General features: G+C 39.0%; 1 protein-coding gene across 4 annotated transcripts in view; it reads right to left on the bottom strand.

The window, feature by feature from the left end:
* mad1l1 (mitotic arrest deficient 1 like 1) overlaps window positions 1-18,962 on the bottom strand; it is a 68,884-nt gene that overhangs the window by 32,205 nt on the left and 17,717 nt on the right. For all 4 annotated transcript variants that reach the window (XM_022208934.2, XM_051945366.1, XM_051945365.1 and 1 more), the window contains exons 14-15: window positions 17,664-17,755; window positions 17,371-17,461 (exon numbers count right to left, since the gene is read on the bottom strand). In XM_022208934.2, coding sequence (XP_022064626.1) covers window positions 17,371-17,461; window positions 17,664-17,755 — 183 coding nt within the window. The remainder of the gene's footprint in view (window positions 1-17,370; window positions 17,462-17,663; window positions 17,756-18,962) is intronic.

The following is an 18,962-nucleotide window of genomic DNA, read 5'->3' as shown; positions in this document are numbered from 1 at the left end:
CACAACAGTCTAAACTTTGGATCAGCAACACTGCAAATTGTACAAGATGTGGCTACTAATTAATAAACACAACCCCCAAAAGCTTCAGCAAAACTGAAAGACAGAAATAGTGTCTTTATTTAATGGTCACATCTCATATACCTAAACTGTAGCCTTTCTGTGTGCTTACTGCAGTGTTGCACATTGTGAAATTGATTCAAAAGTAATTTGTTGTTCAGCCCTACTAGACACCTACATAATAACTTTGCTTATACATGGCACCAATACAACTGGCATATCAAATGAATTTAGATAATTCAGCATCAGCAGGAGAAAGAACACTGTAAGTTAGTTATTAAAAGCAAACATTAAAAGCAGAATGTTAACAAGACGACATGGTCATTAATATCCCTCGCCACATGTGATGTCTATGAGTCTATATCCAAAATAGTGATAAAGGGCCATAACTCTGTTACATATTATCGCACAGGTCTCATTTTGGAACTCGATCAAGGTGTCCATGGTGTGAAGCTACACACTAAATTTCGTAATCCTAGCTGTAATAGTTTCCAAGAAAAGCTGTTCCCTTCATGTCGGACGGACGCACGGACGGACGGAGGCCAAACCTATATCCCCCTTTTCCACTTCGTGGAGGCGGGGGATAATAATACCAATAAAATACATTAAGGACATTAAAACACCCAAAAAGACACATTTTAAATGCACTATTATCTGTAATAAGGCAAACCGTGAATAAGAAATGACTCAGTTAAACCAGCATGAACAAATGTCACGAGCATATATGCAGAGCTCAGCTTGTACACAAAATATCATGAAGCTGAGAAAGAACACCAAACTACAGTGACTCAGCATTACAGGCCAGCCCCAAGCTACAGAGTCACCTGTGAGTCAAAGCAAAGGGCACGGTACGCAGTTTAATAGAGCAACTAGTGGGAGTTCAGCATTCCCAGAGCAGCAGAGGAAACCACAGCAACTCAAAGAGCAGACAATCTCCAAACTAAAATGTAATCCACATGGAGAAAAAAAAAAAACACAGACAGACTGACATGCCAAATGTGAGACGTACTGGTTCAACTGATGGAAATGTTTTGTTGTATTTTGCAACAAACCCAAACATATAGTCAGAGTCATAAAGATATCTTTAGAGACGGGAACAAGGAATTCTGCAACAAAGAGCAAGGCTCCCACAGAGTCTTTCTCTCAACATAATGGTGCCAGTCTGGGATTAAAATAAAAAAAAGTCAAAACTAACAGAGTCAAATCCACAGAAGAACTGTGGCAAGTTCTCTAAGACGCTTTAAAAGCCCACCAGCAAACATCTTCAAAAACTAGAGAGGAGAATTTGGGTTACTTTAAAGCCAAAATGTGGTCACATCAAATATCAATTTCATTTAAATGCAAGTCAATTTATTGCACATTGAATGAAGTGAATTGATAAAAACTGTCCATTGCATTACTTCTGATTCATCTACACCTTAGACTTAGCCAAAAAGCCTGGAAGGCACTGTAGGTCTAAAACAGAATTAGAAGTAGTGATGAAGTAGACCAACAAAAGTGGCAGTAATGACAAAAAGTTGCTTCCTGTAGTCCAACACGTTTCCAAACAAATATATACCGGGCTTTGCGAAAGTTCTGTTACACGGTTTCATGATCTTTAGAGACGCTTACATGTCGGAGTGAAAAATTCCATGAAACAAACTGAAAGTTCTACCTTATAGGCAGGTGTCATTAACACAAATTTGTTCTCCGGTGAAGCTGTATCAAGATGGAAGTCAAAAGAGTTGAGATATCTGCTCTCCTTCATGCTGGCCACAACAAGTCTGATAGAGCCAAGCAGCTGAACATCAGCCGGATGACCGTCCACAGAGTCACAGAGAGGCTCAAGAATGGTGAAGATCTTTCAGTGATATTTCAAGAATGGTGAAGACCTGCAAGACCTTCAACATTCTTTAGCCTCACCGCGACTCTGTGGACGGTCATCCGGCTGATGTTCAGCACAAAGGAGAGCAGATATCTCAACTGTTTTGACTTCCATCTTGATACAACTTCACCGGAGAAAAAAATTTGTATTAAGGACACCTGCCTATAAGGTAGAACTTTCTGTTTATTTAATGGAATTTTTCATTCCGACATGTAAACGTCTCTAAAGATCATGAAACCGTGTAACAGAACTTTTGCAAAGCCCGGTATGTATATATCTTTATATTTCAAATCATTACCATAGTCTGTAAAATGAAATCTGCAACTGATGTCCACATCTTATTTGGACTAGAACACCAAACACATTTCCCTCTGCTGAGTCACTTTTAGCTCTACTCTCAACTTGAGTGCCATAAGGTCAATGAGACTTTAAGAGCAGGATTATGAAAACACTCTGAAATCTCTGCTGGACACCTCAGCATTGTCTCTACAAGAATCAAGAAGTTACTGTGCCTGGCCAACAACTAGTCTCCCAAAAGTCTCCCCAACAAATTTCGATTTGCACACAAACCAAACGCAATATAATTATGTGAATTAGTGACATTTATGACACCATGCCTCTTCATTAAACAGTAGTATCTCGTTTTTAGTGAAACTGATCAACCTCAAGTCAGCAACTTCGCCCATCCCCTCATCTGAATATTCTCATGCCCATGTTAAACTCTAAATTAGAGTTTGTTTTAAGTTGCTGTTTAATCATTACTGGCTTCAGGGATTTTGGTTACCACGGGCTGTAAAGAAGATCAACACAAGGACTGGGTGATAGAGATGAAAATCTTTCATATTAAGCCATATTAATAATTAGTGATATACTGATATAAATTATCACTATCACTATATAATTAAGCAGCCTCTTTCAATGTCAGGCAATGGTACTCTGCCAGAAAATAGTGGACTCCCACTGAAATTGCAAAGAGAGATGCTGCTCCAACTAAAGTGTTTGGTCTTGGTTTGGATGAAAACAGCACACAGGGTTAAAGGTAAACATGTGCCTGTCCTTCTCTGTGTCCTTTTTCTCATGTAGTAATACATAGGTCTTTAAAGTATGTTTAGCATTCAATATATAGCACATGAAACAAAAAAATACAAGAAGTAAAACTATTCACTTCGTAGACATACTGAAATGTGCTTGGCAAAAGTGTGAGTCTGGCATAAAACCTCGATCAGACTTATTTTAAATCACAAAGACCGGAAGAAGTTTCATTAAAACCATCAGAATGTGTGTTGATTGCGATTGGCGGGAGACAATGGAGACTAAATGAGAGGGAAAATGCACAGAAATGTTTTCCAATAACCTATGCTTTTGTTAACAAAGACTCAAGAACAATTGCACTTTGTTGGAATTGATTATTTACCTATATGTATATATACACACACAAACACCTATATATATAAATATATATATATATATATATATATAAATTTTCATTTTTTTTACCCATTTTGTCTACTTGAAGAATTCAGGTATGACAACGATGCAAATACATTTTTTTTATTGTTATTGTTTTTGGGATGTACAAGTTTTAAAATTACCTTAAACTTTTTAGCCACTGTATGTAGTTTATTAGTATGTAGACTATGCTGGCTGATGAAAACAAAAAAGGGAAAGTACAAGATTAAATGCCGCCTGTACAACAAACAAAGATTAGCCTATTTATTTTAGCAGGATAATAAACAACAGTTCAGTGGTTGGTAATGCTGATAATACTTGCAAACCATTTGTAGACTGCCATTTGGTATAAGTCAGGTTTCATTCCAAATGCATCACACACAAATTTAGAGAAAACAAAAGAACGTGCATTAATATGAGTTTTCATGCTCTACTATTATGCAAATATTTCATTGGTCACATTTGGACAAGTAGCTGTTGGAGTCATGTTCCACCATGTCATTGCAGAGGAAGACAGCACAGTCAAACCCAGGAGTGAAAGTATTTTTAAATTCTTCCCGGAACATTCCGGCTTACTTTCACCCCCGAATGTCCGTCGATGCTAACCATTGTAAATCCTGTTGAAAGTTTTTCAGCCAATCACAAGAACGTGTGGAATTTCAGGTGTAATTTATTGCTCGCCCCGTCCTGGCGCAAGCAGCGCTTATTGACCTCTATTGACTAGTTGTGGAAAATGTCTCAGTGCAATAAATCAAGCGCACCTATTTGCTATTGGCTGCTACTGGCCATAACAATCGCTGTGTTACGGAAGTAGACACGCATGCGCACTCAAGTACTGCTGAGTGAACTCCCATGTGTGAACTCCGGTCGATAGCAGGCAGCCCGGCGGTGTATATCTATGGGTGTACCCATAGATACCGGTGGAAGAGCAGCACCAGATCTTTTCCTGGAACTGCGTTCCGCCACCAGATCTTTTGCCGGTACGCAGTTCCGGACCGTTCCGGCTTACTTTTACCCCTGGTCAAACCTCAAATAATTTGAAATCAGAAGAGGCAATGCAAATGGCATTTATGTTTGAGTTGCTTTGATTTGAGGAATGTTACATTCTCCTCATTTTACTGTTGGTGTTTTCTTCAGTTGAGCATAAGCATGTGTGACAAGTTATACACTGCATCTACATCAGGATTTATTCGCCAAGTCTCTTTCTATTACTCTTTCAGACATTATGTAGCTCAGCCAAGAAAAGAAACCTTTGGGTAATTCAACTTTTTCCGACTTTTATTTATGTGCAAACTGAAAAACTGCACAAACACAGCCAGATGGAAACACAATTTGAGATACATGAAAACATCTACACTCTCAGAGGAAACTGGAGTAATTTAATATATCACTTTGTGATTATGTTCACATTAATTTGAAGCAATAAATAGCAATGCCAACATTGCATGGATCAAGCAGGCCTGCTTATGAAGGAGATGGGAATTTGAAATTCAAGTTGTTTTATTTCCAATTTTCTTTCCCTTCTAGTCATATTTATTTTCTGTGTAACTTATGACTGCCGTGCTTTATCTAGCCTGCCAAAACCTGCTCTACAAAAGCAAAAACACAGTGAAGCTACGAGAATCAGACTGCCCACCGCTACATTCTGCCCTCAGTGCAGAGGAGGGCTGACCATGGCAGCAAAACACCCTGCACATAAAGTACATTTGATATGCTTGTGAAGAAAGATTCACAAATGGAACTGTCCAGCTCAGTTTAACTAAAAGCTCTCCTAGCAGCAAACAGAAGCGATTTCACCTCATACGAAAGAATTGACATATGAAGTATCAGTGTATTTGCTCATGTGTAGTGTTGACTTCGGACCTCGCAGCCATGATGCCATTACTACATTGTACACATCTAGTAGCTAGTTTAATAGTTGCACCTACTTATGCATTCTACCATCGGTAAGTTTAAAATATGTAGTTTTTCTGAGAGGTGTCTTTTAGTCCATCTAATTCAGCTTCGTTTATTTAAACAGCAAACTATTGGAGATTGATTCTTTGGGTTTGACAGATGAATAATCTATTGATTATTGAAAGAAATTACCAACAATTGGCAATACACACCCCCTGTCAAAGGTTTTGAGACACTTTCTCATTCAAATAAATTAGAATCCGTCTCAAAACTTTTGACAGGGGGAGTAAATAGCAATTATTCAATGGGTCTTATTTAGCTATCACATTTAGATAGATATTTAAAAATTACGACTACAAAGAAGCTTGTCGCGTGCTTTTATATGAGGCTTTAAATTACTATTTCAAGAGTTGTAGCTTGAACACTGCAATTTGTGATGCTCAGCTTTAACATATCACACAACGAGCCAGTTAAGAGACAGACAGAGCCAGTAAGAACTTTACGGATGTTTTGATGGAGTAATGGTAACACAAGACTGTGGCCAAGAGACCTTTTAGATGAGGGACTGGCATGGGTTCGCGACAGACTGATGACAGCATTAAAGGCAGCTCTTGTAGTTTCTGTGATAACTCCCTAAGGACAAGCTGCTTGCTGACAGCACGTCGTCAACCTCAAGCTGGGCTGATGTTGACTCGGTGGAGCCACGACTGTTGGACATAACTGATATTTCCACTGCACTGAAACTGTAGTTATAAAAAAATCTTCCCAAATCAAACCGGGTATTGACACACTTACACTTACCAACCAACATTAAAACAGAGGAACATCATATATAAAATAGTAAGCAGTAATGGCTACATATCAGTGTTCCTAGTCAGCAGAAGAAAACTGAACAAAAACACAACAAAACAAAAACACAATGGCAGCATCAACATGTCTACAACTAAATTAGTTTGCAACGAATCTGGTCCACAACATCAGCTCTTCACTGCACCAACAAATGAAACCCTGGATGTCTGAATCGTGGTTTGAAGACCATCATGGGTACACATATTTCCAAGGAAGAAATGCTAGGTTAAATGGACAAAGTTAAAGAATCAATCTTTGGTCAATTTGTGCTGTTGAACTACACTTCGACACACCATAAATATAGGAAACCAAGGATGCCAAATTTACTGAACAGTACAGGCATATTTTAATGGATTGTAACCTTCGTTGTTATGGGGTCTTTTTGTTTTTTACTGTATCTCCGGTGTTTTGTTTACCTCAGCCCGCTAGTGTTACTGCACTGCTCTCCTTAATGACAGGTGGCTCTACACTGCCAGCATGTCATTGCGTTTGACAGTGAAAATTAGAGCGTGTAAAAGTGAATAATTGTTTGGCTACGCTGGTGATTGACGGTGTCCTGACACCCAGGTTGGTAATACTCAGTAAGCTGCTAAATTGGTGGCAGGTGAACAGAACCTTGTGACCTGGCAGCTGAGTGTACTGTATTTACCGCCACTACGCAAGTATTTAAATAGCTCTGATTACATTTAAATTAATTTATAAAAAAAAACTAATAAAGCACCACTAGTAAAAGCTTTTTTTCAATGTATGTAGAAATGCAAACATTCATTTATTTATTATAGTTTAGTTGAATTCAAAACTGTAGCAGGGTGATGCTAAACACACCAACACAAAATTACTCCATATAGATGATAGCAGCAAGATAAAACTCAGAAGGTATTACTGTGACAACATTAGAATGTTGTTGCTTGAAAACATGGCTTCCTTCTTATTTTACTTTGTTTTCTTCTGACTGTAAGGTCTGGGTAAATGAGAAGAGTCTATCTTAGCTTAATGCCAACAGAAGGAAATATACACACACACAAGCAAAAACACACACATGCGCACACACACCAGTTCAAGCTCTTGATTACTGGCTAAATTAGATTCCATATGCCCCAAGCGACGGTTGCCAAATAAACAACATGCATGGGAGGGGGGGGCAAAAGGCAGATGAGGAGAACGGGGATATGATGAAGGGAAACGGTGAAGGACATACAGAAGAACATGATGAAAACAAAGGATGGTGAAGTTGCCTTCAGCATAAAGATAAAGCAACATGGAGGGAGGGAAGAAGAAATGCCTCTCGCTTATAAATAACGCCTTGTATAATTTAAAAGGAACAGAGAGATTGAGCTTTCTAAAATGAGAATGTGCGTATTTATATCAAACCATTTTCAACTGGACTACGCGCACACACGTCACAGCCAAATAAAGTCCTGGTTTATTTTCTTCCTGTGGAAATCTTTTGAAGTTCTACATCTGTATATGGAGGGTTTATTCAAGGATGCGTCTGTATGTGTGTTCGGATAAACAGTGAAAGGAAACGAAATGGAGAGCCAGATAGTATGAGACAGATATGTAGATTAGACCATAAAAAAAGGAAGGGAAAAAAAGAATAAAGTCCTCAAAACGCAGCCAAGAGCTACGTGCTGTCAAAAAGCAAAAACTCCTTCAAACAAACCTCCTTAAAATTAGGTCAAACTAAAGAAAATTAGAATGATTTGGCTGTGGAATTCATATTTCACTTTCTGGATGCCTGGACTGAGCTGAGGGGCAAAGTCTTAATTGACTGCTCAACAGAAAAAAACAAAGGAAACTTATTTCTTTTTGGCATTAAAGTGCATTGCTTTCAGTGTAAGCCAAGAGATGGCATAATCATTTTTTAATTGGTTGAACTCTTGTCAGATATCGAACTAAAGTGAGAAAATGGAAAAGGGCCATTGCTTTCATCCATTTTACTATCTTTGTAGAAAGGAGGGTATAGCAGACTAGAAAGCAGTCAAGTGAATAAGTATTATCCATTAAAATAAAAACCACAAAATCTGCAAATTATCACAAACAAGGACAGCCATCGACAAAGTGCAGAAACTTATTGTTTCCTTATTACCACTGCATATGCATTTCCACATTTGAGAGACAAAAGCGAATATGGGGCACTATGTGGGTATAAATTATAATTTAATTCATTTCTGCAAAACAGCAGTTTCAAAGTGTGTACGCAAACTGCTTAATATTACATTATTTCAGATGGCCTATTTTGTGGGTGTGTGTATGTGTTTACATGCATATATACAGCCTGCTCTGCCACACAGTATTTACAGTGCAGCAAGGTAGAGTGCCATTCTAAGTGCCTGAGGCTACATATCTCTTATTCATAGAACAACAATAACAACACATCTAATACTAGGGTGAGGAGCCTGTTTTGTTTTTGTTTTTTTTAAAGAGCAAGAGGCAAAGAGAGAGAGATGTGGAGCAAGAGATCAAGTGCATGAGGAGAGAGAGAAACAAAATAAGGGGGGGGGGATCGAAGTCCAGGGAACAATGTCTGTTTTTACCACTGCAGGACAAATCGCTCTGAAACATCCACTTGTACACTCAACACAGCACCGACCACAGGGGACGCACAAGTCACTGATGGAACAGGTGACACACTAATGGTGAGTGAGTGTGCGAGTGGAGGGTACCATCAGCCTTACCACATGAAGTGATACAGTGAAGCTGAAGGAGAAGACAGAAAAGACAAACCTCTGCCACTGACTTGCATCATCAAAATCAGGCTGAAGCTCCTGTTTTGACTTTGACAGATTTAGCCTCTTTCCTTTAAAAGCTGTCTACAGCTGTCCAGAGGAAATCAGATGCAATTCAAAAGATCAGTGCGCCCAAATTTTTTCAGGCCATCTACTGTTTCCAGACATACACATTTGGATATTAATCTCTGAGATTTATTGTGGAATCCCAGTATATTGGAGCTGAATGGGATTTCATTCATTCATTTTGTAAAAAAAAAACAGGAATGCATCATTCTGAAAAAATATTCCTCATTACTTTGGATTATGCACAAGTCACAGTGTTTAGAAAAATTTCTTTGCTTCTTAAAAAAAACAAACAAAAAAAAACAACTGTCAGCGACCATGTCTGCAGCTTACTCAGAATAACTAGTCGGTATTAACATTTACTACATTTCATTCGCCACGATTTGAAGATGGGATATTAAAGTGAAAACATTTTCTGAACAGCAAAAGAGCCAAGCAGAATACATTTCTCAAGAGCACTGTCTTAATGTCAAGACTGTTGTTAGATTTATGCAGATCCAGATATGGCAAAAGTCGGATTTTCTGAAGTGAAAGTGAGAAAATGCAGATCACTCTGTACAACCAATACTTTTCTTATAAAACCCAAATATACCATCTGGTTGACCTACAGGGATCCAAAAAAAAAAAAGAAAGACAAGAATGACTGATTTGTGGGTGTATTCCTCCATCAACCAGAAAAGTTGTCAAAAAGACCACTGCTTACATTTTCTAACTCTTTTTGCCGTTTTTTTACGCAACAGCATGTTACACAAACTACTAGCATCATTACCAGAAATATAGACACACGATATGTACCAATAGTTCAGACAATGCCAGCTGATGTCTGGCAAGGGCTCTCAAAATATTCCAAATAAGCATTTGCAGTCTTTACACAACATTATGAATGTCATGTTACCAGAAGCTCTCAAGTTGCATCAATTTAAATGGAAAATTAATTGAAAACTTCATCAGACACCATCCTGTCAATATTGTATGCTGATAATTAAGATTTTATTGAATAATGCAGCTTGTTTCAACACCAATAATATATACTAAGGACTTTGAAATAATTTAATAGCAGAGCAGGCAGAATTAGTATCATCAAATCAGTCTCAGACCAAAAGTTAAATTAGGTCACAATCTCTCCTTTTCCTTAATTATGGTGTTGAATAATGGACAGAAAATTGATTGCACAACACATTATGATGTGAAGCTGACCTTTCAGATATAAAATATTATCACTTCATAATTTATCCCATTAAACATCTGTGTGAAATTTTGTCTTAATAAGCATATAAAGTCATGAGCTAGGGCTAAAAATGTGTGACTACTAAAATCTAGTCAGTTATTTCTCAAGCCTACATGGACATTAGTGCCAAATTTAAAGAAATTCCCTCAAAGCATTCAGGAGTATCAGACAATATTATGAAAAGCCTCCATCCACAGCTGTTTCTGGTGCGGAGGCTTGAAAAGAGTAAGTTCTAACAAAAGTTTTTTCAGCACTACACTGCGGTGGTGCTAGAAACCCTACTTACTGATCCACCCACCCTTTGTTGATGACTGAATCAATTATTGCTTGAGAAGTATCCAGTGTTTTTAACCAACGTCTGAACAACTGCATCCATGAGTTGTAGAAAAATAGAATTCACAGTAAACCTCAAAGACAAACACAATCGACATGTTGCTCATATGTAACAACAGAGTGATGTCAACTGGAAAACGAAGACCAGCAGAAACCCTACAGTGGCTTCTTGTGATATGGATTGGCTACGATGAACATGGAGCAGTTGCTGAGCAGTTCCTATGCTACTGTCTCCAAGGCAATGAGGAAATCGTGGATAAATCTAGGTGGAAGTTACACTCCAATGGTTTTTCCTGCACTAGTAAAAAGGAGATGACCAGCCTGCTGTCGCAGGAATGTTCTGATAGAGCCCTTTGACAGGGTCCAGGGAAGTTGCCAGGTCCCCAGAGGAATGTAGACATAAGTCAGCTGGAGTCTCAAGATGGAGTTAGCAGGAGTAGTGCCACAGCTTCAATTATGCATTAGAAAAGTTTTGACTTGACATGTACTTGTCCCTGTGTTGCTCAATCCAGGACACAAATATCACATGCCCATTGATGAAATCCTTTGGTAGCAAACAATGCACAAACTTGGAAAATTCCCAGGACCAAATTACACCTGTACTATTGCGACTGAAGCTCACATATCCTTGCTGAGAGCGCAGTTGTTGCATGCAGTTGAATGCAGTTGTTTATGTGAAGGTCCACAAAGTGACCGCTAAATTCCCAAAAGTTTATGGTGGTCTAGGAATTGTCTCTAGTCTCTACGTCTTTCAGAAAATTTGCCCAGGTAGTATACTGTTGGAACCTTTGGCAGGCACTGGCTGATGGACGTGAGCCTTAGAGAGTTCATGAAAAAGCAAGAGAAGATGGAGGTTTTGCCTGGAAAGCACAGAGTCAAAGGTCTTCAAGCAGTAGCATTTTGCACGGAAGACTGAACATGAAGGTCTAATACTTCTTCCTTAGTATCAAACCTTTTCCACATGTAGACAAAAGCCTTGCAAAAGATCCCCTGTGGAATAACTTTCCTTTTCCTCGTGACCTCTATAAACTCAGTGCTGACGTGAACTTTTTTTTGTCTTTTAGCTGATAAGTAGACTCACAGTTCTTTGTACTACTCACAAATTGGTTATGGTATAAAAGTTGTAAAAGAGTGACATTCTAATGAGTAGGCTGCATTCAACTCTTGCATGCACCCAAAATATATAAAATTCTATTTTAAATTTCATTTTGGCGACTTCTAGGAATGTTGTGATTTATGTTTTTCTATGCTAACATCATCATTTCACTACTTCCCCAGCATTCCAGTTTCCCTGCCAGTCTAGCATAAGTACTAGCAAGTATGCTGCGCTGTACATATTAAACAGGAAATACAATCAAGTTGTAGGAAACAGTGAGTTTAACTCCTGGTCTGACTGTTAAACTAAAAGTGGACAAGTAAAGTCACTGGTGGAAAGAGGGACACAGAATGTAGAACATACGAGTCAGCAGAGAGAGAGGCTTCTTCTGAGACTGCAGAAATTATATTTTATTTAACAAAGCAGTCACATTTCTGTGTCAGGATAAATTCAGTGATGAGTTGATGTGCAGAGAACTGTTTTTATATGTAGATATTACTGCGGTTTGCCTTTTAGAACAGTCTTCCAGTATAAAGCCAAGGTTACAGCTCCATGCAGACAGTGCTGCACCCTGTAGTCAGGGGCCTACTGTTGGTCATTTGTCTTGTGTTTGCCAAGTTTGTTTTTGTTTGAAGAGTTATGTGCTTTGTGCTTTTTGTGGGTATTCTTTCATTGTTGTCATTTTTTCCCTCAGTTCCCATCTTGACACCTACACTTTGTATTATGCTGATGTCAACAACAAAACAAAAAGCACCAGGTGGAGTTTTTTTGTGTCCAAGTCTTCTTCCACTGCTCAGCCAATTCCTACAGGGGAAATTCTACAATACTATGCATTTCACCACAGCAGTCATTGCTGATATTTCTCTCTGAAATTGCATCTTACACAAAGCAGGTTGATAGGGGATGAAGCACTCTTTTCTGACATCTTGAATCATTTCACTGATTTACTAGATATGAACTGAGTCGCACTGTCATCTAGTATTCTGATGAAAAGTCAGAAGGCTTTATCAGTTTTATTCAGAAATGTCCTGATTTTTTTCTTCTTCCTGTCAATGCTCATCATTTCCTACATGCCAGGCCTTAAGTCTAATGAGAAGACACACTTTCAGGTGGGAAGGAAGCTCCGTCGCAGCACTGGAAACTATCGTTATAGAGATGATTAAAAAAAAAAAAGTTCTCAAGCTTAAACAAAAATTCAATCATAGGAAAGGCACATTGAAGCTTGATGTTATGTGGGACATGATAAGCATATACCAAACAACCAAGGTCATGCCTTTTTGTTCATCATTGCTACTGCTGACCTTCAGTCATCAAAATGCCATTTTCCATTGCAAGAACTTCTGATAGTTTGACAGAGACCGGAACCTTGTAGAACCTCTTTCAGGGACGTTCCGGGGGTGAAAATGTGCCTACTCCAGGGAAATGTACTTCTGAAGGAGTCCGAAAAAACTGCTTTGCAGATTTTGTCAAGGATTGGCTAAACTCTAAAATGTGGATTGGTTTCATTCAGAGAGGAAGGCAACAAGCAACCTTTCTGCCTTCTCAATGTCCTAGTCAAGTAGTCTTCTCCTCCTAAGCATCACCAGCAACAGTGTAGTATGCTTGGCACATAGGCAAGCATAGCAAACCCTCTGTTGCTCTGTTACCAACAAACTAACATACATTTATAAGCCCAGTGTCTGTGAAAAGCCTTTGGGTGGTGACTACATAACACAGTAATGTATAGTAAAGGCAATGACTACGTCACCTTTTTTCCCAAAATCTAAGCTTCTTCCTGCTATTTCTGACCTGTTGATATACAAAAATGCCCATTACATTTGCGTAAATGAAGCTCTAATTAACAAAACGCATTTTTCCCCCCAATCTCAATTATTATGATTCTGGAACTTTTGGCAGGGAACTTCTCTGTGAAGAAAAACTCTATTAATAATACTATATGAAATTGTTTCAATGAACTATATGCATCCACAGGAAACCAGAAAAATTAGTTCTAAAAGTGTCACAAATGTGGCAGCGACTTATTTATGTAGGCTCTGATTTTATTATTTTCAGGTAGCAAGGGTCTCCAACTGTCGCAGTAGTCTGGTTTGTCCTTCTGCACATTATGAAGAGCAAAATATTTTAACAGTTTTCAGTCTCTATACGAAAAACCAAAAAGTAAAAATCCCATCACTGCAGGGGATTTCATTCAGGCCCTATGCATTTTAGAGAAAGCATAACAACCTACATATGACAAAATATCAACGGTTCTTTCATTTAATAATATTATTCCTTCAGTCTGAATAATAATAATAAATCAACACAATGTTGTGTGTATTATACAATTTGGCCTGCTCATATTAGCACATGCACAACAGAGTGAATACGTTGATGCAACCTTTTGCAACAGCAACAATTATCTCTGTCTAGACATTAGGATGACAGCAAGCACACAAAGATGCAGCACAGCTATGTCAAAACTACCATAACTGCTGCTACAGGCTGTAGTGCAAGAAAACAAAATCAGTGAATGAAAACGAGACTGTTCGCAAAGAATGGATTGGCAATAAACTACAGGTCTTTTTTGTTTCAGTTATCAACCAAATTTAATTTGTGCTGCTTTTGTGCAAATGAATATGATCTCTCATCATTAAGAAAAAAAGGGTCTAAACCATGGAGCAGCTATTTAAGACAAAACAACAAACAGAGAAGAGCAGCCCTTGACAAGTTCTGAAAGTCTGTCAGCAAATAACATATTTGTTAACAACAAGACTGAGTAGAACGCTGCATTTTTTTTTTGGTGACGGCCTTGTCAAACAAGCTTTGAGTGAATATTCTTAATGAAGTCACAAAAATTCAGGTGGCTACTTTGATGAGTCACAAGTTTAGAATACATTTTGGTCTCTAAATTGAATTTTTTCACCATTTGTTTATCTGTTCTATGCTTTCATTTCAGAGCACAATGAGACATTAACAAGCATTTTTCAATACAAAACTAGAAAAATTGGGGTGTTCTAACACTTTTGACCGGTAGTTTAATTTCCAAAGCTGCTCCTCGTCAGCAAATCAAATGGGAAAAACCTATAACCAAATCATAAAACCTCCACATTTAGTATCCTGAATAACCAAGAAGAGTAGTGAAGTCTGGTGCACAGGATGCAATGTGTTTACGTTTTTGTCATCATCAATAATGAATGTTAGAAATAAACAGAGAATCCAGAAGCTCTGAAAATAAAAAGATGAACGCTTTGCTATTCTGCTCCTTCCAGTACAAAATCGTAATGCTGACATTTCAGTATGCTCCCTTCTCAAAGAAAGAACTCATTAGTCAGCATGACCAGCAACAGCAACCATGCATCAGATGCCAAAAAACACTGCTTACAGAAATGTGTTAAAAAAAACAAAAAAACACAAGGGGCACCCAGACAGCTCAACTGGTTGAACACAAGCGACCCATGAACAGAGTCTAGTCCCTGACGCAGTAGGCTTTGGTTTGATTCCCGCTCACAGCCCTTTACTGCATGTCTTCACCCCACTCTTCTCCCCACTTTCCTGTCTGCCTTTCAACTTATCCAATAAGGCCAAAAAAAAATAAAAAATACAGACACAGCCCCACTTTGTGAAGGAAACTCTGCAGTGTAGCACTGAACTATATAATAGTGACCAGTTTCAAAAATGCCACCATAAAGACATGGATTGCATTCGAAGAAATTGAAAAGTCCTCAAAACATGAAAATTCAAATGTAGCCATTTGGACTAGAAAGAAAACTGCGTACCACAGAGAGTCTACAAGAATGAGGCTCCGCAAGGACCAGTCATTAATCATAGAACCATGTTTTAAGGTGTCAATACGAGTATCTGCCAGCCCTCTATGTACACACAAGATACTTACCTCTATTAGAACACAGGATACTTTAGTTTGCTGAAGGCACAGGTTGATATAAATAGCATCAAATTAAATTAGAGCCTGCAGGTGTAACAGGAAATAGTGAAATGTAGAAAGATAAAATAAGTAAATTTGGCATAGAACAGCATTATTAACAATCATTTTGGGGCTACATGTTGTGGTGAGCTGCAGCTTTGTGGAATACACGTCATATTAAAAATACTGGCAGCAACAGGACTGATATTAGTGCAAATACTGTCATTAATGAAGGGGTCCATGAATACAGCATAGGGCTTCACAGTTCTATTAGGTTTTGCCACAGGGTATGGACTTTCTGCTAGTCAAACAGAAACAGAGAAAGGTGAACCAGGAATGTGGGCTTCACAATGTGATTCGCGAGCACAGCTTACAAACGGATTGAAAATGGTGGAAAACAAAAACACAATTAACGCTGCCCATGATGCAGGTGTTATTTCACACCATCAGACCGGCAAAGAGGCACAAAAGTGATGCAACATAGCAGGGATAATAGTAGCTTATCTATTAATGATATTTTAGGGACATTTGAACCAATACTGTCACAAGATCATTTAATATTTTTAGATGCCACAGCTTGGAAATTTGATACCATCACATCCCTGCTGGGCATTATTTGTCTAAAATCCGATCGAGAAGATCATACTTGCTTTCAAATTGTAACATCTTGATCATTGCTGTATTTGGGGATCAGCCACAAATCAATGTCATGCCTTCAACTAACTTAAAAATCTGCTGCTCAGCCTTTACCAATTCAAAAAGACAGTTTTGTATTACTCATGATGGAGCCTACCTTCACCGGTTACCAGCTGGTTTGAAGCCAGTTTTAAAACACTTAGTTCCTGCTGGATCCGTGAAAGCAATATAATTACACCGGTAAAAGAGAAAAAGAGTGAGTTGACAGTCATGCTAGCCAGTGTGAACAAAATACAAAGAGAGGGCATAAATGATGAGTTAGGCCACAGGAATCTGACATGCCAGTTGATATAATGGAAAATCCTGTGGTCAGTTTAAGTCACTCATGCATGTTCATTCGGACATTCACTTCTCCCTTCAAATGCTTCTCTATTCAGTCACTCATCTCTTCACCCAGTCTGATGCAGAGGTCTCTTGGTGTGCATTAGACCATGGAGGAGTCATAAAAATTAGCTCCTAAGAACTGACCTGATCCATTGACTATATAACCTTGAAACCCGTGCGCACACACTCGTACGCCTACGCACACTCAGTTGTCAATTGCCTTAAAGGTGCCGGTCATGCTTGAGAAAACATGGATTTCATTCACCCCACAGCTAAATGGAACCAACACGCTTGCCCACACACATTTCATTAAAGTGCCCTGGTAGGCTTAGTCTGGAACAGTACGAGTCAGAGAACCTGACTGAGATGAAGCACACACACATATCTATACAGAGAGCCAATTTAAAAAGGGGAGAGGATCAGGTAGAACAGAGAGTTTATCAAGTAACTTCACAAGACAAAAGTCACTGGATAAGACGCACAAAGTTAAAAGTGTGTGTTTGTGTGTCGGTAATGTTAAGGTGGCTACCACGGAGGATTCATTTCATTTTACCCCGTTTCATTCCCAGCTGACACTGGGGAAGGTCGAAATTTATTCTGCCCCCCCGCCCATAGCTCTGTCCATTGTAATGCCTTCAGCCAATAAAGGAGGGACTTCAAAACAGCCACAGGTTCTAACAACTTTTCCATTGGACGCTGCTGGAATCACACCTGGGTCCAATTGTGCTTGAAAAACTGTCAGATATGGGAACTGCTTGTGTGAATCAATCTGCGGTGTCATGCGGGCTAGGTTGCTGCCCTTGGGGTTATTAAATTGGTTCCTTTGTGCCAGACGAGTAAATCCATCACAGAAAACAGTCGGAGGGAAGTTTTGGTGCCTACCTGTAGGTTGTGTCTCTCCAGTCTCATCTCCAGAATGTTATTCTGCTCTTCCAGACGTTGCCGCTCTCGCTCCAAGTCTTCAATTTTCTGTCTGAAAAATGCATGCACAGAAACAATATCTGCTATGTAGAATGATGACTATGCATGAGAGAACAGCTTAATCTGAGAGGTATAGCTTTGCTCAGGAAAGCATGCAAGGTCAGAGTGAGTTAATCCACCGTAGGTATCGTGAATTTTTCATGGCCTACGTTTTGAACTGGTAGGGGTTACAGCAGGTCATGTGTGCCAACTACCTGAGTATGTTGACCTCTTCTTTGATGACTAAAGGGTTGCTGTCAGCAGCAGCAGCTTGCTGTTTCTTTAGAGACTCCAGCTCCAGCTCCACCTGGGACAGAAAGCAAGACAGTAAGCCTGGTGCACTAATGTCAGATCACTTTTGGCCATGTGCCTTTTGCCTAAAGATAAATCCAAAGGATTGTATTGCAATGGGCTGCTATCTTTGCAAGACAGACATCAAGACAAACACATGTATACTTTGTACGCCATCTGTCCACTGACTTATTTTCCATTTTACAATGTCCCAGTCTTCTTCCCTGGTACTTGTTTTTAGTCTGTCTTTTAGTTAGTTTTTCTCTGATCTTGCTCTCGCCTCTGCAATTATCCCTCATTTCCATTTGCACACCAATTTTCCTCTTTTTCTGACAGCATCTATCTGCCTCTCAGTGCATCCTCACTCACAGCCTTCCCAAGACGGATAAGTAATTACTGCTATACCAGACAGGTGGATTTCACGCGTCAATACCCATTGCCATGGGTATGTTGATGTCACCTCGGCAACAAGGAGGCACGAAAAGAAGGGAGATTGAAGACTGAGCGAAGACACAAAGAGTCGCAGAGTGTAGAAGAGAGTTTAGGTCACATCTGTCAACTCTACAGTATTCTGGTTTTACTCTGCATCTCAAAGCAGAATATTTCGTTCTATACGTTTTCTGAAATTCCCACAAAATACAATTCAGAAAATTCGCAGACTGCACAGTCATATCTGCACAGCCAGTCTCACGTCAGGGAATAACTCGGAAAAATCCAATGCTAGTTATGTATTTTCTGTCCTCTATCAAATACTGCAAGGATGTAAGAGAAAAGGGCTATGTTCAATACAAGAATCATTATTGAGCTGCTAAATACAAGCGAAAAGGTCTCAAGTCCAGAATTCTTTTTTTGGGCACAGTGGAAATAAGAATTTTAGTTGGTATGTTAGCCATAGAAGCATGGGAAAATATTCAACTCAGTACATCACCGAGTTGCAAATCTACAGTGTATGTACCAAATATGCTGTTCAATGTGTGGTCTGGGACGATGATCATATGCTCAACCCATCAGTGTGGGCACATCATCGGCTCAAATAATCTGTGGATGTGCATGGTTGTTTTGTTTTTTTCTGCTTCATGTCAAAGCTACTCCAAATAAGGATTGTACTTTTCTGATGACCCTGAAGAAGGCTGCAAGTTCAAATGTCTGACAATAAAGCTGCTCTGCATACTAGAAGTGCTGTTGGAGTTTTGATCTTTTCACACTCATTGTGCACCTACCAG

This window comes from Acanthochromis polyacanthus, chromosome 3 (genome assembly GCF_021347895.1).
Source record: "Acanthochromis polyacanthus isolate Apoly-LR-REF ecotype Palm Island chromosome 3, KAUST_Apoly_ChrSc, whole genome shotgun sequence".
Lineage (NCBI taxonomy): Eukaryota > Metazoa > Chordata > Actinopteri > Pomacentridae > Acanthochromis > Acanthochromis polyacanthus.
The sequence above is the reverse complement of the archived record's forward strand: the minus strand, read 5'-3'. Positions and strand labels throughout refer to the sequence as shown.